This window comes from Sceloporus occidentalis, unplaced genomic scaffold, assembly GCF_023333645.1.
Source record: "Sceloporus occidentalis isolate IW3139 unplaced genomic scaffold, rSceOcc1.0.p SCAF_4, whole genome shotgun sequence".
Taxonomy (NCBI): Eukaryota; Metazoa; Chordata; class Lepidosauria; order Squamata; family Phrynosomatidae; genus Sceloporus; species Sceloporus occidentalis.
Genome location: NW_028316984.1, coordinates 52,568,091 through 52,593,453, shown reverse-complemented (window position 1 = coordinate 52,593,453; position 25,363 = coordinate 52,568,091). Strand labels below are relative to the sequence as shown.

At 42.9% G+C, this 25,363-nt stretch overlaps 1 protein-coding gene across 3 annotated transcripts in view; it reads left to right on the top strand.

The window, feature by feature from the left end:
• The window catches only part of ACVR2A (activin A receptor type 2A), a 77,522-nt gene that overhangs the window by 14,497 nt on the left and 37,662 nt on the right, over positions 1–25,363 (top strand). For all 3 annotated transcript variants that reach the window (XM_089520066.1, XM_089520065.1, XM_089520067.1), the window contains exons 2-3: positions 19,626–19,833; positions 20,662–20,771. In XM_089520066.1, coding sequence (XP_089376192.1) covers positions 19,626–19,833; positions 20,662–20,771 — 318 coding nt within the window. The remainder of the gene's footprint in view (positions 1–19,625; positions 19,834–20,661; positions 20,772–25,363) is intronic.

The window sequence follows — 25,363 nt, the reverse complement described above, 5'->3', positions numbered from 1 at the left end:
TTGGTCTCCAGAGTCATAGTCCAACACATTTTGTAAATAAAATACTTCATTTCCACTGTGACTTGACTGCCTTTTAAAAAAAATAGAATTGGGGGTGTACATACAGGGCACAGTGTGGCCTTGTTGTTACAGTCATTTATTTATTTATTTATTTATTTATTTATTTAAGCAAGCTTATTCAGCATGAAGATATTGCTAGGCTGCTTGGAGAGCTGAGGCTGTTTCAAATCTTGTTTCTCCTGACTAGTGAAATCTTCCAGTTCTGGTCTTTCAGTATCCTTTTGTAGCTCTGGAGGATTATGTATGCTGGGTGTATATTGGAAGACAATGTGACCATACAGGTTCTCTTGGACATTTTAATTGCTTTCACTACCATTGGCCATAGTATCTGTCTGTTTGCCTGTAATGGGACTTAGTGGTGAAGTGTTGTTATTACAACACCATATTCATTCGTTTTTGGGGGGTTAAGGGTTAGATAGGAAGAAGGATAATTGGTTTTTCAAGGTGATTTAAATCACTGAGTCACATAAATTTCCCCCTGATGGGTTTGTTTGAAGAATGGTGCAAATAGGATTTTTATAATATGTTAATTTAAACTCAGTGAAGCAGTTTGCAACTTCTAGAAGGATATCATAAAAGTATTTTTCAGTGGCAAAAATGTGTAGATCCTTCTATCCTGTCATTTAGCATCTCTAACTCTTCTGCCTTATTTGGCTTAGTTCCACCTAGATGCACAGTCTCATTTAGCTTGGTTGTTGCGTGTGTGTGTATTCATACGTTTTCATGTGATGTTAGTGAACACAGTCTCGTTTAGCTTGAGTTTTTTTCTGCGTACATAAGTTTTCATATAATGTTAGTCTGCTGAGAAACAAACTGAAAGTTCCAAACATAAAGCAAGACTTGGCTATTACTGTTCAGCATTGGAGAGTCCAGACCCATTTTCAATAGATGAAAACTTAATTGAATGTCTGTATTTGATTGTAGGGAACACAGTATGTATGTGACGACACCACCAATTTATTTTTATGAGACTGCAATGTTTACTTGTTATATTTGCGATGAGATTTAGTATTATTATAGTACTTTAATTGAGAACCAAGAGAGAAATTTGGTTGACATTTGGGTACCTGAACATACATCTCATCTCCATGCTTTTTTCGACATCTACATTAAACTGGTGGCAAAACTCATTCAGAAGTTTGGGCTGAGGGATTACAGATATGGAGATGACATGAAGTTCTGTTTATTTTTCTGCTATCTAACCCAGAGAGGTGCTAGGACTGGTAGCTATGGATGAAACAGAGTAAGGGCTGCTGAATTTACACCTCATGTAGATAAGATGCAGGTACTGTGGATTCACAAATCTACCAATGTAGATATAGATTAAGATCTACTCTGGCTGAGTTGCTGCTTCCTCTGCAAGACCAGATATGCAATCTGGGCATGCTCCTGGGTGTTGCAGTGTCTGTGGATGCAAAGATGCTACTGATTGCCAGGGCTGCTTTTTGACAGGTTTGTCTGGTTCTGTATCTTCGCCTATATTTAGAGAAAAAATAGCCTAATCTCAATAAAAAGGAATACTGGTTATCTAGGTGTCAGAGAGCCAGCGTGGTGTTGTGATTTGAACATTGACTTGAAGCCACACAACAACAAGGTGTCATTAGTGTAGTGCATTCTGTATGAGACTGCCCTTGAAAGATTTTATATGAAATGATATGTTTAGAAGGGAAGCTTTGGCAAGGAAAAATAAATTGTATTGGAATAGCAGGAAGATTGCCATTATTGCTTGGACTGACTTCTTGATTTTTTGAAGAACCAGTAATATAAAACATGAGAGGGATTTGTTTCCCTTTGTAGTAATAAAAGTCATAATGTACAGTAAGGAGGAATATATTGTATTAGAACCAAAATGCACATGCTTTACTCTTGGTTTATAATTTGTATATTCAACATGTATTGATACATTAAAATACATTGTCTTGAAGGATTATGTTAATGTGCAAGTGAGTATACTTTGCCAACAGACAAGTGCTTAAAAGGTAGTGCTTTATTCTACCCTCTTCTCTAAGAGGTTTCAGAGAATCCAGAATATGGTGAATGTAACTGGCACAGCCAGAAAAGATTATACCATACCAGTTCTTAAAAGAGTTGCATGGTCTGCCTATTTGATTCCAAGACAAATTCAGATTGCCTCCTTCCTGTATAAGTCTTTCCCAGGGGTGTCACTAGGTGAGCGTGGACTGTACCAGCTCAGAGGGTGGTGAACACCGGTTTGGGCAGTTGCTGGTTATCCTTCCCAGCCACCTCCCAGGGTGCTACAGAGGGAGGTAGTAGCATAGAAGAGGAAGGGATGCTGTCATTGCAGAGCATTGGCTTGCCCTCTTTTCCCTTGCACTGCCTCACCCAGCCAGACCCAGAAAAGACTCCTGGGTGGTGGTGGCAGTAGCAGTGGACTGCCCCACCTTCCCTTCCCTCACACTGCTCTGCCTTCCCCTCCTTCCTGAAGCCTTGCCTTCCTGAGTGGCTGAGGGACCCTGCCTGAGAGAAGCCGGAGGAAGGTGAGGGGGAGAAGAGCACTTGGAGGGAAACTGGGGGAAGGGGGTGGTGGTAGAGTGCTTGGAAGGAAACTGAGGGAAACCAAAGGAAGGCCAGGGGAAGAAGAACACTTGGAGGGGAAAGGGAGAAGCAGGGCGGGGGGAGAAGAAAAGTGATTGAAAGGAAACCCAGGCCACCAGGCCTGTCAGGGGTAGAAGAATTCTCAGAGGGAAACTGGAATGCAGGGAACAGAAGAGCTGTTGGAGGGCAAATCAACCTGCCCAAATTTTCCTCCAAGTGCTCTTCTCTTCCTGACCTTTCTCCCTCCCCAGTAGCTGCCTACATTTTCCCTCAGCACTCAGAGAGAGACACAGGCAGGCCAGATGCACCAGAGGTGGCCATCTTGAGCCGGGCCTAGAATCTGGTTGTGCAGCTAAGGTGGTGTGCTAGGCTATGTCCTCCTTGGCTGCGAGAGGTGGTGGCTTCAGGGAGCATGCTTAGTTCTCCCCACCAGAGCAGGAGCAGCAGCACAGCCTGAGTGGAGTGGGTGTAGGACAAGGATGAGGTGGTAATGGTGGAGCCCTAGCCCCAGGCCATCAGATTCATGGAGATGCTTCTATCTGGAGCTGGTGCTACTTGTGCACAGGAGGCAGAAGAAGGGGCAGAGGACAGAAGCGAAGCTCTGGGACAGGGGACAGTGGCAGCCAGATTTGACGTATCCCTTCAAAAAAGGTCCCGGCTGAGTGGTGGCCTCAGTGGCTGGGAGCAGGGATGGAGCAGTGGCCCTCATCAAAGACACATCATTGCCACCTTTGAGGAGGGGGCTGGTTGGGGCTTGGGCAGGGACCCATATGACTGCGCAGCTTCTACTACCACATCTGCTCCTCTGCCAAGTCACCTTCCTTTCCCACTTGCCCTGCAAGCGTGGCAAAAAACGGCTATGGCAGTGGCAGCAGCTCACCCCAATCACAGCAGATACAGCCTGGATGGCGGAGGGGGTGACGGCATGAGTTCTGCAGTGGAGTGACCACAGCTCTAGTGATGCCACTGGCCTTTCCCCATGGTAAAGTATTCATTGGAAGGTCTTTCTAGGGTTTTCTGTTAATCAGACTAAGATCTCAATTGTCCATTTCAACGCATAGACAAGAGCATATTGGTTTTCACTTGAGGGAGCAACTCTGTTACACTGAATTTCACATTAATTTTCATTTAATGATTTGGTGCTTTAAATGGGGTTCAGATCCTTGTTCACTTGTTTTGGAACCTTATTTTATTTTTGAAGCGTGATTGTGCAGAGGTTGTACCAGGAGCTCTGTTGTTAGGATGGGGTGTATCATTCTCTAAATGAGAAAAGCAGTCAAAGTGTGTAGATGGTTGGGGGGCAGATACTGTATGTTCTCCTCTTTATGTGTTGAATCAACACACTTCCAAAAGAAGTAAATAAGTCTAGAAGCAATTTGAGAATTATTGCAATATCTAATTTTTTCCTAAGATCTTTTTAACAGTCTTCATCTTTTTTCTTTCTTTAGTGCAGTGGGTAATCCTCTCTTATGTTGAAGTTTACTATAGAAATTACTAGATTGCATTTGTTTATTTGCTGTTCTGCTATAGAGTGATATAAGAGAGAGAGAGAGAGAGATATCCACTCCTCTTAAAATAGCCTCTCCATTTTGTTTTGTTCCTTGTGGGAAATAAGGAAAATACTTTGTCTTCCTTCCACAGATGCATTTGTTTGCATGCACTGAATTCCTTTTTGCCTGTGGTTGTACTTAAAAACAAGCTGGCTTGATTGGAAAAGCTAGGAAGTCCAGCTACAAATGTTTCTAACATTATATTTTGGACTTGATTTCTATAAAACAACCTCTTGCTCAACACACTTGCTGGCATATGATTGTATTGTCAGTTGTTACATTAGTCTTCACATACTTCCCTCTCCCAAATTTCTTTCTTCACAGATTTTTTTAGTCTTTATCCCATTCTTAATGTCATTTGAGCAGTCGACTTTTCAAAAAAGCACCTTTATACTCTGCTCTAAGGAAATGTACTTGCAATTAAATCACAGTATGAAGAACCCACAAGTTTACTGCCGTTATATCTATTTCATTTGTCCTATATAGTGGTTTGCTTTTGGCATGTTTGCCTGTTTTGTTGGGAGCGAAACAAACCAGGAAACAAAGTGCTCATGTGAGCATGACACACAAAACTAACCACAGAGTAAATCTCTGGGGTTTGTTTAGCTGCTCTTGCTGCTCATAACTGCTGCTCATTCTGTAACATGTCATATGACCTCAGCTAGTAAATAAAGAAAAATTTAGGAATTAGGCTAATGGTAATAGTGAGATGCAGATATATACTCTTTGAAAGGTTTGCAGATGTATACCTTTTTAAAAGGTTTGAATGTTAATAGGTTATGCTACAAACTCAGTTGTGTTTGGGATATACATGCAAAATACTTCTAACATGGAGCTATAATCATGTGTAAATAACATTACACATTGGAGTTTCTTTGAGAAAGGCAACTGGCAATTGGCTTGCATTAAAAACAGTGGCCTCAGTTCAACATCACTTCAGCATAGCATAAACATATACATGCAGACCTTTCACTACTCTTCCCAACCTACTTTAAAGCACTGAAGCCATCTAACACAGGCAGTTTGTACTTTAACGTGAGCAGGCAGGATTGAAAAAGGTTTGGTTACCCTCACATAGTTCGATGCACAACAATGACACCAGTGCTGACGTTTGCTGAGATTTGTGGGGGTCTTTCTGATGTCTGTGTTTCTGAAATCATTGTGCATCTCTGTGGCATTCTCTGAAGATGCCAGCCACAGATGCTGGTGAAAAGTCAGGAATAAACTCTTCTAGAACATGTCCACATAGTCTGAAAAACCCAGAAAAAAATTATGGATGCCAGCCATGAACTTCACATTGTGCATCTGTCTTGAAGGAGAGGATTGCCAGATGCTTTTCTGATTCTTGTGATGGGACCTTGAATCATGGAATGCCATTATGAGGCTGTTTCTGGGCTTTGAAGTAGGTAAGAAATGGGGCTTTCAGCACTACACAGAAAAGATAAGAATATCAACTTCCACAGTACCCAAAAGAAAGAATCTGCACACAGAAGGGGCAGATGAATTATCAGTAATAGTTTATGCTCGTATTTAAAAGTTTGTTTACAGATCTCATTGGGTTTGCGTCAGTCAGGTTTGTGTGTTCATGGGGTCTGTATAAACTGAGTAGCTTATCTTTCTCTTAAGAGTTTTTCTTTTGGATGTACTTGACATAATAGTGAAAAGTTTTGCTTTTGCTTGGTTCTAGAGATGCTGATGTCCTCAATAAAAGGTAGCTGAATGATACATGAATAGTAATAATAAAAAGATTACTAGAGGTTGCAGCCAATTTTTTTATATACAAAAAAGAGCAAAATTGTAAACAGTTCTGTTAACACCTTTCTTTGTCACTCATCTAGATCTTCTTTGAATTCAGCCTTTCTTGTCCAAACCAACATCTGGCCAATTCAGCTTCAGACATATGTCTTTTCTAACTCTATGATTCTATAATTACCAGTCTAGTAGGCCAGAGCTTTGTTTCTCTTCCATCCCCTAACTTTTGTAACATTGTTGTGATGGGACCTTCTCTCAAACCTTAGGTCACAAATGTGTCTCATGAAGAGTTTTGGGAGGACTTTATTATGCTGAAGCATTGCAGGAAGTCATAGCATGGCAGGAGGTTGGAGTGGATGGCCCTTGTGGTCTCTTCCAACTCTATGATTCTATGACTGTAGATTGGTCTGTGACCTACTAAGGGCATTATTCAACCCTAAATGTTTGTTTCTGCACTTGGCCACTTGGATACTTCTTTTTTATTTGGCATACTTTATTTATTTGCTGTTAATATATATTATTAGTACACTTAGGTTGTTGTTAGCTTCCCTCGACCCCATAAATGAGACACCTCTCAAACCTCCTTTCCTCAGCCATTGTGCTCAAGTCCTGCAGGCTCAGACCCTGATCTAATTTATTGAGTCTGTCCATCTGGTATTTCTACTGCCTTCCAGCTTTCCTAGCATTATTGTCTTTCCTAGTGAATCATGCCTTCTCATTATATGGCCAAAGTACAACAGCCTCAATTTAATCATCTTAGCTTCTGGGGAGAGTTCAGGTTTGATCTGTTCTGGGACCCAGTTTTCTTTTTGACTATCCATGGTATCCTCGGCCCTCTTCTCCAGTACCACATCTCAAATGGGTTGATTTTCTTTCTATCAGCTTCTCTGTCCAACTCTCACATCCATAACATGGTGATGGGAAATACAGTGGCCTGGACGATCCTAACAAAGTATAAAATACACGTATAGCTGTATTTAAATACTGTAGCTACATGCTACTAGCACACTGGTTGTGTCTTCCAATTCTATTCATTTATGAAAATGTTCTGCCAGCCAAATTGTGGTCTGCTGACTGACACCCTGGACCTGTGAAGGCATGATATACTCTCAAGTTGTTGATCATATGTTTTTTGTGTGTGAATTCAAGCTTTTCTTCTGTGCCTTTGTTAAATAGATCAGATTACCTGAAGGGAAGATCTTTGATTGCGGCTTTAGCTTGAGTGGAGAGGCCATGCATAGTGGCAAAGTGCAATAGCTCTTACAGTCACTTTTGCCAAACACCATGCAACATGGCAAACTGAGTTAACTTGTTGGCCTGCCAAGGAATGTGCCTTTGCTTGTATGGCATTGTGCACTTTGTAATTTCTATTGCTGATACTGTTGTGATCCCGCCTCGATCTGCAGGGAGAGGCGGGAAATAGAAATAAAATTATTATTATTATTATTTGTGAAATATTTCTCTTGGGGAGCTGGTAAAAAAGCTGCAGAATCCTCTCCTGTTGATTTTGTTGATTTCAGTAGTGTATTTGACAATTAGATGGCTGATTGCAAAACTGGAGTTCTTCAGCATTAACTTGAGCTTTGGCTTAATCAACATGGATTGGAAAGACTTAACCACAATAGAATTAGGCTTTGGATGCTCCAGCAATCAGCAGTCTGAAACTGCTTTGCCATCAGAAAAATATTACCAATTTTCTTTGACGTTGAAGGGATGTTCAAGAGAGTCACACAAGAATTGCCCAAGAACATCTTGAAATCTCCAACAAAGATGTTAGGAACATAATAGAAGCTGGTGTGGGAGCCTTAGATTGAACCCATCAATACACTGGACCCATAGGCTCCAGTTCTTGGTGCTTCACCTAGAGGTCTATAGTATTTGCCATGTGGGGAATCTGTTCCAAGAAGGTTCATGTGTGATCAGATTCATATTCCACAAAATGTTGAGCTGGTGAATGACATGGTGGCATGTTCAAAGACATGATGTCATATGTGGTTCCCAAGGATGTGCATGATGGAAATGGTTGAGGTGTATCTGGCAACTGTTGTTCTTTCAACAATTTCTTCCTGGGATTCCTGGATGGGATTGAACACCGTGTCTTGTGACGTCGAAGTGCCTCAGTGTGCCTTTGATGGTGTGAATTGGAGCAAACGTGCTGTTTCTTCTATGGAGCCACTGAATGATTGATCTGGTTGGCAAATGTTCAGTAAATCCGTGGCTTTAGGGAACCTCATAGATTTGGCCTCTATTCAGGACAAATCAACTGTGACAGGATTTGTACTAGGCTTGTCAGGAAGGAGAACTTCTGGTATAGAGAAAAATACTGGTTGTGCATTGAATGATCCAGGCAGTGCTGATCATTGCTGGAATCTTCTGTATACTGCCTTTTATCCCCAGGTCCATGCCTAGATGAACATCTGAAAACGGACAGGTGATGCTACCCAGGGGATGGAAACCTGTGGGAAGAGGAAACTGAATACAGATTGACATGCTGACCCTGCAGGGCACATAGTATGGTGACAGCCTTCTTGACATCCAAACTGAAGAGTGAGCAAATGGAATCCAGAATTTCCTTTCCAGAGGGTGAATCTACTTAGACTTGCACTATTTGCAAGGATTCAGGTGGAGACTGAGGGTGCTGCCTATGCTGAATCTTGGACAAAACTGTTTTGAAGAGAAGAACGTTCATTCATGGCCTCTGAATGCTTCTTCTCCCTTGAAGACTTCATAATAGAAGACTCAATTACCAAAGAGCATACCAGTGTTGGAGGGACATCTTACCACAACAGTATTGTATGGTTGGCGGGGGGTAGTTCTCCAGCTCAATAGCTTAGAACCAATGGTTGATACCAGGGCAAGTTTCTTTTGTTTTGCTGCCTTAGATGGTATGTCAGTGTTGCGGGGCTCTTTCACAGAGTGGCTTATAGCACAGTCAGAGGAGGTCCTCAAGAAACCATTGTCACTGGTGGTTCATGCGATTTCAAGGCCTGCTCATACAGGAGGGCTTTAAAGTGGATTCTTGATTTTTGGGAGCCTGAGGCATAAATGCCTTACAGTGAGAGCACCTAGTCACATTATGTCCCTCTCCTAAGCAAAGAAGGCAATGCAAAATGACTGTTGCAACCAGGTAATTTAGCCTCACCATCAGCATACCCTTTAGAAGAAGATGATAATGCCATTTTAATGACAGGCAAAATTGAAAATGATAAACAGGTCGAGTCAGTCACAGGTAGACTGGGAGAGAACCAAGCTGAAGGTCATTCTGGGAAGTAGCCGTAACCCATCCGAATCAGTTGAGTGGGATCAATGAGGGATAGAGCTGAGGGTGGGTGGACCTACTTCCAAAAAACTTATACTGTATAACTATTCTAGAAGGGTCTAAAGCATAGAATACCAAATTGTATGAGTCACAGAGACCATAAAGACAACGACATAAGAATATGTACAATCAGAAACATTAAGTCCTTGCCCAGATCAAAACAGTACCTTAACCTGGTGCTATTATATAAACAAATATTAGGACAAATCAGCCTTCCGTTCAAGATTTCAAAGCTTAGGCGTAATTTCTAAAAAATCCCCTATCCAATGGATGCAGGTTTTTAGGGAATTTCAAAGAGACAGAAATGGTTCTTTGGTGCTTTAAAAAGATAAACAACATTTGCAGTGGGGATCAGAAACACCAGGGTTAAAGAAGATGGTAAAGCATCAAGAGTATTTTGATCAAAATAAAGTGATAATTAAAAAAAATGCTACAGTTCTTCACACTAAATTTTCCAAGTCCTTTTCAACTTACCCTTCACAGAGCATGTTACAGGAACATGCTAATCCAGAAATGAAATGCTTTCCCCCATCTCCTAAGAAGGTGGAAGATTGTGCACTAATCTGTACCATTTAGAGCTGTGGTCCCCGAACGGTGCCCTTTAAAAGATTTTGGACTCCAGCTCCCAGAATCCCAGACCGTTGGCCAACATGGCTGAGGCTTCTGGGAGCTGAAGTCCAAAATCTTTTAAAGGGCATAGTTTGGGGACCACTAATTTATAGGGTCAGAATGAGTTGGCCATTGCATTTTCTCAACCTGACCTATTTTCAGTGGTTCTTAGAAGTGAAATGGTATTGCTTACTAGAACCAAACTTTAATATGGGAAGGGGGGATAAAAATCTGATAAATAAATCGAGTGCATACATCCTATTTCTGCTTTAAAATAAATTCACAGCAGACGTTCAAATATACTCTAATATAAACAATCTAGTTCTCTGACATTGTCCAACAAGTGCTCCGTCAAAGAAATGGGAAAGTCTTGCAATGTTTCTCACAAATACTGAAGCATTGCTAGTATTTATTTCATAAATACAGCTCATCATATTCAAGAGATGAAAAAGGAAAGAAATTTTATCAGATTTGTTTTTAACATAGGCAAATACTGCTTCTTTGAACCCAAAGATAACATGATTTTGAATGATTTGTCTGGGGGCAAGAAACACCTTAGAACACCAACATGTTCATGAAAGACTTGAATGACAAATAATACTAAGGGTATAATGATGACAGTGAGAGAAATGATAGTTACTGTAGTCACATAGGAACTACCCTAAACAGCAAAATACCAATACTTAATACTAAGGTATAATGATCTTACAGTCCATCTCATCCAGATGCTATCAGCCTCCATCACAGCCTTCATCATCTTATAGCAAGCAACAATATTCACCAAAAGAGAAACCCACCTTCAAGAAAAAGATCATGACTTGGGAAACAGATGCCTTTGACTCCTCTCTCATTCTTCTTCATACCTCTGCAACATTTGGTGACAGATTACTGCTTCCACCATGCCTGGGTGGCAATTACCACTGACATTTGAGTTCTCAACATCATCAGGAAAGGGCCTGCCATTGAGTTGAGGAGTGCCCTCCAACTGGGGTAATGCATGTTGGCCCTCTTCCAACTCTCTTGACCTTGTTCAACAAAGTGCCATCAAGCCCTGCCATCCCTGTAACATTGATCCAGTTGTTTATTCTCTTGATATTTCATCATCAGCAATAAGGACGAAGGTCCTCGACTCATCTTGGACCTCAGAGATGCCTGTTCCTGCATTTCACCCAAGCTCTTCTGGATGGTTACTCTATTGTTCATCCTTCCCCTGTTACTGGTTCATTACACTTAATCACAAGGATGCCTACTTTCATATTGAGATTTGACCATTGCACCAATGCTTTCTGCTGTTCATTGTGGGAAGAAGAGTGTTTCAATTCTGTGTCCTTCCTTTCAGACTCTCCAAGACACTCAGGGTGTTTACAGGGTATATAGCCATAGTTGTTGCCTGGTTGAGACAGAGAGGTATTGTAATTTTCCTATATATTGATGAGTGGCTTCTTGTCACATGAATGAGACATCCATTAACACTGTACATTGACTGTATACTCTGGAATGACTTGATTCCCTGGGTCTGGTTGTCAACCTGGAGAAATCCTGCCTCACCCCTTCTCAGATAGTAAAATTCATTGGAGGTAGCCTCAGTTTGACCTCAGTTCCTGCTTGCCTCTTGGAAGTGAGTTTTCATAACTTGATCCAGACCATTGTGAGATGTCGGCACACCTGGAGACTTCCTGCCAAATATATTTAGGTATTGCTCAGTAGTATGGCGTCTTTCACTGCGGTCACCCCATTGGCTCATTTTTGATTTCCATCACTACAGTCTTGGTTCCTACATCTCTTCGATCCCTTACAGGATTCACCTTACATGAATCTCACAATGCTGAGGTATGTTCACTGGTCTCTGGAATGTTGGCTTGATCCTGCCAATGTGTTCTACACTTGATGTTTATAGAAAGCTTGCATTCTATGTTGACTGAATGTCAAATTCAAAAAAAATAAATAAATGCCAGGTTGTTTGTGTTATTCGGACTCAAAACTAGGTCAGACAGCATTGGCACAGCATTTCTCGAAGTTGGTGGTTTCAGTGATTCACCTTGCTTACGATCTGGCTAAAAAGAATCTTCTCTTTGAATTCAAGCTCATTCCATCAGAGCAATAGCTGCTTCCTCAGCCTTCCTGAGTAGCATATAATTAGATGATGTATGCAGGGCTGCTGTGTGATCACAACAACTGACTTTCTATCACACTACCAATCGGATGCTCAACTGGAAGGGCAGTTTTGTTTTCCAGTTTGAAGTATAGCAACCTACAATGAGCCTTAGGCCCGTTACAACGGACGTAAAGTACATCCTGGGGACATCCTAGGGTTAGGGAAAGTGCGTGCCTTACGCACGCACCTAACTCTAGTATGTCCCCAGGACGTACAAAATGGCGGCGCCCATTCCACACGGGGGCCGCCATGACTACGTCACAACTGTGCCACCTCCAAATGGGGCGGCGCAGAAGTGATGTAGTGGGGCTGTGCGAGGGCGCCTGGGGCACCCTTTCCGCGGCCCCGGAAGGAGCTCCGTTTTGGAGCTCCTTCCACAATTTGTGTCGCTGGCACAGCCTCTACACGGCTGCACCAGCAACGCAAATGAGAAAGGGGCCAAGCGGCCCCTTTCTCCACATCCCTGCCACCGTCGAGTGTCCTTGGGGCATGAAGCCCCATGGACACCCCTTTCCAGGCCACGGGGAAGCGGCCTTTTGCCGCTTCCCCACGGCCTGAAAAGCGGCAGATCGGGGCGTCAGAGGCTGCCGCTGTGGCAGCTGAGGCCCCAATCCGGCGGGGAAAGGAGCGCCTACAGGCCGCCCCAAAGGGGCGGTCTGTAACGCGCCATAGTTATCCTTTGGGGTTTGGTCGCTCCCTCCCCCTGCCTTAGATACCAAAATCTGTGGATGCTCAAGTCCCATTAAATACAGTGGCGTAGTAAGATGGTGTCCCTTATTTTAAAAATGGCAAAATACAAGGTTTGTTTTGGAATATTTTTCAAGCCGTAGATGCTTAAATCCATGGATGTAGAGGGCCAACTTATATAACTATTTTAAAAGGTTCCAAAGATGCACAGGCACAGAATACCCAGTTGCATGAGTTCACAGATGACCACTCAAAAGATCTATAGTTACAAGTATGCAACCTGTCCTTACCTGATTTTTTCTTAAATTGCTTCACAGTCATTTAACCCTTAGGGCTATTCACTGCCTTTATTAGTCCCATTTGGGGCAGAAGGGTAGGATTTAAATGCTCTTAGTTCAAAATAACCTCTTCAACATGTATTTTAACTGAAGTGGTTTGGCACAAGTCAGACATAGTATTCACCACATCCCACTTCTCCAGGCTTAAAAAATGAAAAGCATGTGCAAAACATGTACAGATATGTTTGGGAAATGCATTAATGCATCAATGCAATAAGGCTGTGAAAAACAGTTTTGATGGCTAATTTTGATATTTGTTACCTTTTTTAGGGATGCAGTAGCTCGCTGGCTCTTCAGCTTAGAAACAGAGATGACCCCTGTCCCCTAGTCAGTTATGACTAGATATTCATGTCCAGGGACTACTTTTACCTTTTATATTAATGCTTTCTTATAATTTCATGATTATTTAAAGCAGAGGTCAAATATCAGCATTATAGTAGAAGCGGAGGGTACACAGGTGTAGTAAGTAGAATCTGCTTTTGATAGTGGTATCTGCTTTGCTTATGAACAGACATAGCTGGATACAACCTGTTGGGACTCAAAATCTTTCACTGTACTTTCACTAATTATGTATTTGAAATTGGATAAATCAAAACAGACAAAATAGGGTGATAAATTATATTTACTGAATAAATTGTAGCAGATAAAATGAAACATAGTAGTATACATTTTTAGCAGGACTGCACCAGATTTTAAACCGTGGTGTTCTGGGATACATACAAGATTATATGGGAGAAAAAGATCAATAATATTGCCAAGACTTTGACAAATATGTTGGAAGAGGGAAATACAGGCATATAAAGAAATGTTTATATTTCACAATTGTAGTTCCACCCATCTGAAATAGCTATGAATTTCTAAAGCACAGTATTCTTTATCACCTGAAAAAAATCTTCCTCTCAATTTAAACAGTTTCTGAACTTCTATATGAGGTCAGGTTATAGTTGCATATGTATGGTAGTTGCCATTTGTCCTAAATTAAACCACATGGACATGTATTGTGTTTCTGGTGCTAGATGTCTTATGAATGGAATATTAGTAACGGCTCTAATATCTGTTAGATAATTTGTGGATTAGAACACATTAAGTATTGTCAGTGTGATTAATTTTTCACCAGTTGCTTTTATTTTTGAAATGCCATGAGATTAAAGCGCAGTTTATTGTTTTCAGGCCTTTAAAAAAATAATGGGCAAATAACTGACTGTAAGCTTTCTACTGAACCTTTGAAAATTTTACTAAATTATCTGAAAAATAATCCAAAAACAATTAACATATTTGTTCACTTCTTATTTTATTTTTCTCTTGGGGCCTAAATTAGCTCAGATTGCATGCAAAGCTTAGTGGGGACACACACACACACACACACACCCCTCAGGTATTTGGGGGCCAATCTCCTTTCTGGTTTTTTTTTAATGTATTTGACTCCTGGAGCCTCCAGTTGTGGTGAAATTTCACATGTGCTAAAGGGCTTGGGAGGGAATTTTGAGACTTTTTTTTTTAACCTCTAGGGTAACACAAAAACAGCCCTGTGTGCCACAGAAATGGTCTTGGGGGCTACAAGTACCCCACTATATTGACATGCCACACTTTGCCCAAATGTGGCTTAGAAGGATGTAGAAATTAGAAGTTAAGCACTGTTGACAAAATGTGATGTGCTTTACAGAAGTTAGATTTTAAAGACTGACATTATCACAATAGAGGATCTGATTTTTCTATAATTGTAATCATCTGTTAACATTAATTGTATCACATTTTATCATATTCTCTTTTTCTAAAAGTGTTGAACTTTTGTGGTTTATATGTAGACACAATTGTTAAGAGTCTGGTGATATTACAGGAAAGTGCAACTGAGAGCCCAGTATTGGCTTTACAGCATTACGTTTCATTATAGTATAGCAGTTTGTTTTACGTTAAAAGGGCAGCATGACATAGTGGTTTGAACATTGGATTATGGCTCTGGAAATCAGGGTTTGATTCATGCTCAGCAATGAAACTTTGGGCAAATTACATCTCTTAGCCTCAGGGGGAGGCATTGGCAAATCTCCTCTGAACAGATCTTGCCAAGAAAACACTATGATATGGCCTTAAGGCCGTCATAAGTAGAAAGCAAAGGCACACGGTATACATGCACAGTATATCAATTCATTTTTACGTTAAAGTAATCACAAAAACATCAAAAATCCACAAAATAGTGATTGCAAAATGCAGAATATACATGCTGCAAGCTTTCAAAGCTCCACTGGCTTCTTCCATCAGGCAAAGTTGTTAAAATCCATACAGGAGAAAGGGGGGAATGACAATGCTAGGTCTGCATTTTGTCAAGATGTTATGGCTGTTGTCCTCAGGTCAGATCGTGTGGAGGGGTATTCATGCAGGTAGCTCCCTGTAGGTACTGGGAGATTCTTAAAGTCCAGGAATAAACTTTAAATTCCTTTAGCAAGACAAATAGCTGCTGCCTTTCAGATCTAATTTGCCTCTAATCCTTTATGATGCTACAAGCCCCTTTTTTAGACATACAGCACACTGGATTTCTCAGGAAGCCTCCATGCTTTTGTATCAGGAAAACTTTTAGATGTTGTTAAGGTAAAACATGCCAATGAAGTCCCAATTTTTAAAAAATATTATTTTACCTTTGTTAGTTGTAGAACTCTAAAATCATAAAGTCCCAGTCCATTGGCACCCTGTTCAGGATTGCCCTGTTGAAGCTAAAATGTGGTCTCTTCACATCCAGAAATCCTAAATCCTGGATAAATAATCACAAATGTGTAACTATGGGTGTTTTGATGGGCAAAAATCCCTCGAACATGTCTTAACAACATTTTACTTTGTATTAACATATTGTTTATTTTGAATGAGCATTCAGATAATTGGGAGCTTCCCATTCATATTCTTGGCCTGATAATTTTTTTCTCTTTGCTGTCATTTTTATCTCAAAAATCTAATAATGCCATTCGTTCCCTGTGCTTCTTTCCATCTTATCTTCTAGTCTTCTTTTTTCAGTCATGATCTTGTAAAATGGTTGATTCTTGTGTGTAATCAGTTTAGTCGAAATGCCACAAAAATAATACAGCTATCTTTTTAAAAAATCAGAATCTCTTAAGGGATATCTAGATATTTTTAAGTCTGAACACTACAATAAAATATTAAAGCCAAAAAGAGAAACTAGACACAGCAATTATTTTGATACTTAGAAAATGAGTTTAACAGCTTTGTAAAGTGAGTATAAAAGACACAATACAATGTTTAATAAATATATACGAATGATCAAGAGTTACCAGAGCAGAAACACAGGTTTTCTAGAAGCTTGTAATGATCATGTTGTAGAAATGAGCCAGGATGAAATCAGGAACTTCTGTTAAATAAATCAGGCATTTGCTATGTCTGTGAGAGGATGGGACTACAATTAAGACAGTTAAATGGTGACTGGCATAAAATCCACTGATGGATAGAGTGAATACTACTTGTAGAAAGATAAGAAGTTGAGTCTCCACAGCACAATATAGTATTGTACATTGAATCTGCTTGCTGCCATCACATGTAAGTTAGAAATGGTGGTCTGGGGCAAAACAGTTTTAGCTGAAGATTATGTAAAACATTTATGTTAAATGTTATCAGATGTGGTAGCATTACGGCAGGGATGTTAAGAGATAATTTTCTGAATTTCAACACCTCAGAACAATGCTGGAATGGAGTGGGGAGCCTTCCATGGCTGACTACTGGAGTTGCAGAGGTCTACAGGGGGGCAATGAAAAGGATATTTGTGTTGAAGCTGGATATAGAGCATGGAGTGCAGGGCAGCCAAAAGATGGAGAGGATGTATGATGAATTAATGGTTTAATTCACACACAGGAAGATTAGAATTACTTGTCTAATTGTTTGAACAGGAAATTTTGGGTTTTTCATTGAAAGCTGTGTTTACATCTTCCCAGGGACAGATGTGAGATCTGTCCAAAGTAAATAATACAGAAATACTGAATTTCATTGCTGTGAGAGATTGCCAAAATTATTCGTCCCCAAGCCAGTAGTAGAGACAAGAATGTGTGTTCTTTCCTTGAGTTTAATCTTATTCTGTGCTATAAAAACAATTTTCTGAGTGTTCAGTCAATTCAGTGGACTTACTAATGTAAATTTCAGTGAAAAGGAAGTTCATTATCACCATGTTGCATGTTAGGGGGTCTTCATTCCAACCAGAAATTCCCCATTTAAACAATTTCTACGACTGCAGAAAATGTGATAATTAAAGTTACCCCACAGACTTCTTCCCTGCCAGATTTAGCATTCAGTGACATGAATTACTCTGACTTCCATAGAGATGTTTTCCTGCAAATGTTTTATAACTGCCCAGGAAACTTTTCATGTAAAATAAATCCCAAGAACAGGGTGGGGATATACATGGTGCCCTGTCACAGCTATGGTCAGCTTCTGGATTTCTTCATTGATTTATTTCATTTTCCCAAGCTAATAAAGAAGGAGTACACAATAAACAACTCCATACAAGAGCTGATAAATTATTTGTGTGTTCCATTATTTGGATGATTTTATTTAGACAGAAAAGAAATCTTCCCATTTTGTTTCTCTTTAAATGTGAAATGTCATGATTAGAGAACTTTCTGCATCATAAAGAAAGATTCCTTGTACAGTTGGCCTTCCATATCCATGGATTCTTTATCCAGAATTCAGCCATCCATAGCTTGAAAATATATTTTAAAAAATATCAGGGAACACTGTTTTACTATTCCATTGTATTTAATGGAATTTGAGAATCCACAAATTTTGCTATTCACAGGGGACCCCAGATCCAAACTACAGCAGATTCCAAGGGCCCACTGTAGTATAAACTTCCATCAGCACCTCATTTCCCTCCCTTCAGCCACCATCTTGAGGGAGAGAGAGAGAGGCAGGCTAGCTCCAACAGGCCTGCCTGGAAGAAGACAAGCCCTCACTTCATCCTCAGTCTTGAGGGAGAGAGAGGCAGGCTAGGTTAACCGACCTGCCTGGAAGAAGCAGATCCCTCCCTCCAGTCCATCTGCCTTGGTCCAGACCTCAGAGGGAGAGAAGAACTGCTGGACCTGATTTCCTCCCTCCCTCACAATTCCCTTCTCCTTTTGTGTTGTGTCTTTTAGATTGTAAGCCTGCGGGCAGGGAACCATCTAGTATCCCCTCTGTTGTAAACCGCTCGGATTCCCAGTGATTGGGCGGTATATAAATAAATCCTATTATTATTATTTGTCTCTGGAAACAGTACTGACTTTATATTTCATTCCCCTAAGAAAATTGGTAAATTACTGCCAAATTACCCCCCTCCCGCTACATTGTATTTACACTTGCTAATGGAAAACTGTGGCCATTCTGAGATTGTCTGACTTTACGTATGCATAAATCCAGGGTTCCCAACCTTTTTGACTCGTGAAGCCCTTATTTCTATGGCAGAGCCTCTAAGAGGCCTATCCTTGTCTTACAAGTTAATGGTGTTTAGGAGTATATATAAGAATATATTCTTATTCTTCAATTTCATTCAATTTTTATATCTAAGGAGCACTGGTGGCACAGTGGTTATATACCTGTACTGTAGCATTTCACAGCCACAAGGTTGTGAGGTCAGTACCAGCCAGGGGCTCAGCCTGGCATCCTTCTGGGGTTGCTAAAATGGGTACCAGCTTGTTGGGGGCAGTTAGCTTACACTTTGTAAACCGCTTAGGGAATGCTTAAGTGCACTGATAAGCGATATAGAAATGTACTTGCTATAGCTATTGCAGTTTCTTTCATTTTCCTGGAGCAGCTGTGGGGCACCTGGAAAGTGCACACGGAGACCTAAGGGCTCCTTGGCGCACTGGTTGGGAATCCTTGGTATAAATCAAAGGGAGGAAAAGGGAAGGATGGTTCTTCCACAAATTTATTTACTCCCTGAATCCTCACTTTTATGAAACCAAGGAACACCTGAACTAATCAAATTATTTATCATTAAAACAATGATGCAGTCCATAATACTGTACTACCTATTAAACCAAAAGAATATACAGTGCACTCTTGGCTTACGCAGGGGATCCATTCCGGACCCCCCCCCCCCTCCCCGTATAAGCTGAATAGTGCATAAGCTCAAGTCCCATTCAATTGGGGCTCATGCTCGCGGCACAGGAGAGTGTGCACGCCACAGGCGCGTGCACCATTCATTCTCCCGTTGCGCGGCTTCCACATAAGCTGGAAGCCATGTATGGGGTGCCCACCTGTAGCGCGGGCGCACTGTATATGGGCTTTATTAGACCGAGGAGGACAACAACAGAATTTTAGCAATAGACTGATACTGGTGTTTTTTTCGATTAAGTATTACTATTGAATAAATAATGTTTCTGCTGCAAATCTGAAAGATTGTACAGACAGAGATTGTACAGATATCAAACAAAAATCAATAGGTAAAAACAGTATTCCACCATTTAGAATGTTTTTGAAATGAATGCTGACTTGAGGTACAAACATAAGTATGGGGGTGGAGGGATGCAGTAATATGTGAATTTTAGAATACAGCTTTTTTTCTGAGTGCTTGAAATGTTTGGTAACCTTATCTAATGGCTTAGTTTTTAATAACATTTAATCCTTTGTAGGTGCCATACTAGGCAGATCAGAAACACAGGAGTGCATCTTCTACAATGCAAATTGGGAAAATGATAGAACAAATCGCAGTGGCATTGAGTCGTGTTATGGTGAGAAAGATAAAAGACGACACTGCTTTGCAACATGGAAGAATATTTCTGGATCTATTGAAATTGTGAAAAAAGGTTGCTGGCTGGATGATATTAACTGCTATGACAGGCAAGCAAACTACTCCTACTGTTACATTCTCTGTTTTATAAATAAACTTCTACAGTGTTTGTGTGCGCATGTCTACATGCATGCATATGTTTAAAAAATGTTTGGTGAAGACTATAATTCAGAGTTCTGCAAAATTTATGTTTCAGTTGGCCATAAGGAGGTTTTCTTTCTGTCACATGTTCATAGTGTCTTGATCCCACAGAGAACTATAAAGGAATTGAGATCCGAGTCTTAGAGCTTTGGCTGCATCTATACAACAGAATTAATGTAGTTTGACACTTTGTCATTTTGTGAGATATTTAGTCTTCTCTGTCAGGGAACTCTAGTGCCACAAAAAGCTACAAATCCCAGGACTCCATAGGATGGGACCATGACAGTTAAAGCGATGTCAAACTACATTAATTCTTCAGCGTGGCAGAATTGTAATCAATTTTTGACAAGGTGCTGTCACATGTACATTCAAAAAGAAGTCATTATGCTCTAGAAAGTGCAGTCATCATTTTTCATTAAGATGAATCCATTTCTCTCTTTGCTCAATTCAGTACTTTGCAAAAATAAGAATGAGTTCTGGAATACAGGATATAGCTGCTCTGCTCAGTGGGCTATAGATGTGACTATCACGATCCTCTCACCTTTTGAGGAAATGGGCAGATGGCCTGCCTGAACCAAGGGATACTGAATTAGTACTTGCAAACGATTTTAATGCAGACTCCTACTCCAAGGGACACCTTTCAGAGGGGTTTTTAACAATTTAATGAGCAGAGTCTGACTGATGGTTGTGCTGAGGCAGAGTTCTATCATTGTAAAATTGGTTTTATACCCTTTCAGAGCTGAATGCATAGAAAGGAAAGACAGTCCTGAAGTGTTTTTCTGCTGCTGTGAAGGCAACATGTGCAATGAACATTTCTTCTATTTTCCAGAAATGGAGGTCACACAACGTAAGTTTTCAGTTTATCTCAAGCATTTATAAGCTATAAGTAATATTTCTTCTTCGTGGTCTCTGTGAATCATACAAATGGGTTGTACTGTGCCTGCGCACTGCTGCATAAAAAAATTCTGGAATCACTGGGCAAAGTTAACTTTGCAACTTTTTGGCGGTAGCTCCGCCCAACCTTTATAAGTCCCCTGCGTTCCCACTCTTTCCCCAGTTCCATTTTTCCACCGTGTTAGCTGCTTGAGGAACTTCGCTTCTGCTTAATTCACTGAAAATTGACCTCGGACCACCTTGACCATTCTTGATCTGACACCCCACCCACCCCCGTGTATTGTTGACTATTCTGCGCGTCTTTACAACCTTGCCTAAGGACTTTGATTCAGCTCACGATGTCTCCGGCGCGCCGTTCAAGAAGTGTGATGTCTGTGGGGGTAAGATCCCCAGATAGGATCCTCACTCTTCTTGCCTCAGCAAAGCCCACAATACCAACGCTTGTGCCCTTTGCAAGTCACTAACTCCTCAGGCCCGGAAGAATCGCGACTCCCGCTTGTTGGCTGCCCTGTACAAACAGGTCCTGAAGCCTCCGCCTGCTTCCCGCTCTGGCACCTGCTGCCTCGGAGTTGATACCAGCTACTGCTGGTTCTGTGGCCCAGAGCTCCACCACTGAGCCAAGTGCCACCACTGTGACCCCTGGAAAGGGTGATGGGACCGAAGGAGCACACCAGTCAGAGTCCAAGTCTAAGTCCTCCAAAAAGGACAAGACTAAGTCTAAGGACTCAAGCTCCAAGAAGGATTCGGCCAATGGGAAGGATACAAGCTCCCTAGCGGATTCAAGCTCAAAATCCTCCTCCAAAAAGAGGCACAGGCCCTTGGATTCAGGAGATGGTTCTCCTCAGGGCTCCTCAAAGAAGAAGGCAGCTCTGGATTCAGGAGATGCCTCTGCTCACGGCTCTTCCCACAAGAATGCCCGTACCAAGACTCCTGAAGGCGCCTGGTCTTCTTCCAAACACCACACAACTCCTTCGGTACCCACACAGGACGCATCGGTACCGTTAGAAGCTAGCTCTCCTCTGACCCATCCGACACCAGCTTCGGCCTCAGTCGCCTCTCTGCCTGCCATGTTGACCTTCCACCAGCTCTCCGAGGAGGAGGTCGACACCACCTCTCGGTCACCTTGTTGCCGGCCACTAATGCCAGTTCCTTGGGTTCAAGTTCACGAGGCAGAAGTTCATCACCAGGAGGACTCAGACTATTACTACGACAGCGAGACGGACAGATACTTTGTCTCAGTCAGTCGTGAAGTTGTCCACAGTCAACTAGGCCCTAAATCCACTGTGCCTCCAATGTCAAAGCCCACTTTGCCATCAACGACAAAGTTTACTTTGCCACCAATGTCGAAGTCCACTCCACCAACAGTTCCGGTACCGTTGCCCGTGTCAGTTCCCCAACCGCGTTCCATCGTTGCTTCTGCCACTCAGATACGACATTCCTCTTCTCATGTGGTGCTGGATGCTCACGCCTCTGAATCAGATAATGACAGTTCACATCAAGGGGACTCCCGTGCGTCTCAGATAGATTTGAGCTCCTCGGACGAGGTTGCCCCTCAATCTCCACAGGAGTTGTTCCAACGGGGTGCCTCGTCTCCCACCAGCGACGTGAGTACCTTTGTGGAACACATCATTAAAATGGTGAACACGCTGGACCTCCAGATTACGCACACTGAGGATGATGCCGCTGACCCTGTTGAGAGACGGGTTCACGGCAAGTTTCCGATGCTGCCTTCCATTCCACTGCTGCTGTCGCTGGAGAGGATAGCCAAGCGCTCTTGGGATGTACCTGCCTCGCTGACATCCACGACCAGGAAGACAATCCCTGTACAGGATTGCGCCTTCCCAGTCTTCTTGGTTGTTGGCTCACCCCAAGCAGAATTCAGTGATTGTCGAGGGGATTTCAGCAGTCCTTTATGCCTAAGATGTCTCCGTCTCCTGTGGACCGAGAGGCCAAGAAGGTTGACGGCCTAGCAAAGCAGGCCTACTCCTCCTCCGTCCTGGGACTGAAGGTCGCCAATTACAACACCTGTATGGGAGCTTAAATACAGTGCTTGATGGAGAAGATCTCTTCCATCATCCCAGACATCCCAGATGACTGCCAACGAGGCCCACTCCATCGGGAGCTGGCTGATCAGTTTGGCTCAGCACTCCACTGACTGTTCAGCCAAGTCTATGGCGGCTGCTATTGCTCTCAGGAGACACGCTTGGCTCTGCTTGTCAGATCTGAACCCGAGTGCAAAAGCTACCATCAAGGACATGCCCTTCGACGATGCAGACCTGTTCAACAAGGAGACTGATGAGTGCCTCAACTTCAAATACTGTATGAAGGTGGCCGCCAAGAAACATGGTATGTCTACACCATCCCAGACCCCATTTCGAAAACGCCAGTGGCAGTGGCATGGCCAGGGCCAGCAGCCTTTCCAACAAGATCACCCATACCAACAGCAGGAACACCAAAGGCAGTGCTACCCATCCCAGTCCTCTTCTGGCCACTGCCAGCCCCCTGCTCGGTATCACAAGAACCGCAGACAGGATACCGACCAGGGAAAGAAGAGATCCTGAAGGGTTCCTGCGTGCTCCATCGCCTCCAACTCCTTTTGTGACATTTTGAGGCCTTTCTTTAACACCTGGGCCTCTGTGACTTCTGACTCTTGGGTCCTTGACATCGTCTGCAGGGGATACACCCTCGACTTCGAAGAGCTCCCTCCAATTGGAACTGTTGTTTCCACACACACACACCCTCAGACACCCTTCTCGACGAAGTATACACTGTTTTGACTAAGGGCGCAATCTCACCTGTTGACCCCTCTCAAGCTCCTACATGTTTTTCTCTAGATACTTCACAGTCCCAAACCCGATGGAGACATTAGGCCAATTCTAGACTTGAGGTCCCTCAACTATTTGGTCTACTGTCAATTCCGTATGGTAACTCTTGCCTCTATTCTGCCCTTGTTGCACCAGGGCCTGTGGTTCACGACGATTGACTTGAAGGATGCCTACTTCCACATGGAGATTCGAGAGAGTCACCAGAGGTTCCTGTCATTTGCCGTCGGTCCCGACATGTACCACTACGATGTCCTTCCCTTCAGCCTCTCCACAGCTCCGAGAGTCTTCACCAGTGCATGGCTGCAATCATTGCCTACCTCCACCAAAGAGGCTCCAGAGTCTTCCCATACTTGGATGACTGGCTCTTTGCCGCCCCCTTCCATGGACGCACTGCAAAGAGATGCTGGCTTCGCCCTGTCCCTCCTCACATCCCTTGGGCTAGTGGTGAACTTGGAAAAGCCTCATCTTTCACCATCCAGAAAGATCAAGTTCATAGGCACCGTCCTCGATTTTGAAGACTGCGCCGCCTATCTCCCTCAAGACCTTTTCCACGCTCTGCTCTTCGGTCAGGACTTGCCTCGCCCACAGGTGCGTGAAGGCCAGCGATGTCCAAATAGCCCTAGGACACATGGCCTCGACAACATTTGTGACCCCGTGGGCAAGACTGCAGTTTTGGCTCCTTCAGTAATGGTTCCTGTCGGCCTTCAATGCACTGGCGGACCCTCCGTCCAAGTGGCTTACCGTCCTGAGACCCATCGCCCGCTCCCTTCGTTGGTGACTCAACTCCTATAATGTCTGCGTCGGCATGCCTTTTTCTCCTACACAGCCTCAGGTCACCCTGACCACAGATGCTTCCATGGAAGGTTGAGGCGCCCACATGTCAAGCCTCTTCATCAAGGACAGGTGGTCTCTCACAGAACAGTCTCTCCACATCAATGCCTTGGAGATGCTGGCTGTGGAAAAGGCCTTAAGAGCTTTCGAGATGAATCTTGCCAACAAGGTAGTGCTTCTGCTGACGGACAACACCACCGTCATGTACGACCTCAACAAGCAAGGGAGCACCAAGTCACGGACCCTGCTCAACATCACTCTTTGCATCTGGGACTGGTGCATCCCGAGAGGGATTCTGCTCCAAGCAATTCACTTGCCAGGAGAGGAGAACGACTTGGCCGACCAGCTCAGCAAGTCTTCCACCGTCTGCCATGAGTAGAGGCTCCATCCCAAGACAGTCAACGACCTCTTCAGTTGGTGGGGAACTCCCCGGATTGACCTCTTTGCGACCGCTGTCAACAGCCACTGTCCCCAGTTGTGTTCCCGAGTGCGCAATGAGAACTCCCTTGGAGACGTGTTCGCCTTCGTTTGGTCAGGAGAGATGCTGTATGCCTTCCTTCCATTCCCGCTGATCACCAGAGTGGTGTCCAAGATGACAAGGGACCGCTCGGATGCCATCCTCATCACTCCCTGGTGGCCAAGGCAGCCATGGTTTCCGTCCCTGCCCCACCTCTCCAGAAGAGACTTTCTCCGTCTTGAGCTCCATCCGGACCTCCTCACTCTCCAGGATGGTAGAGTCCATCACCCAGACATTGAGAACCTGCCAATGGTGGCGTGGAGGCTCCGTCCCTAGACTCGCTACCTCCCTTGGTACAGACGGTGATTTTGGCTGTCCAAAAGCCTGCCACCAAAAGATCCCACACTTTCAAATGGGAAAAGTTCCTGAATT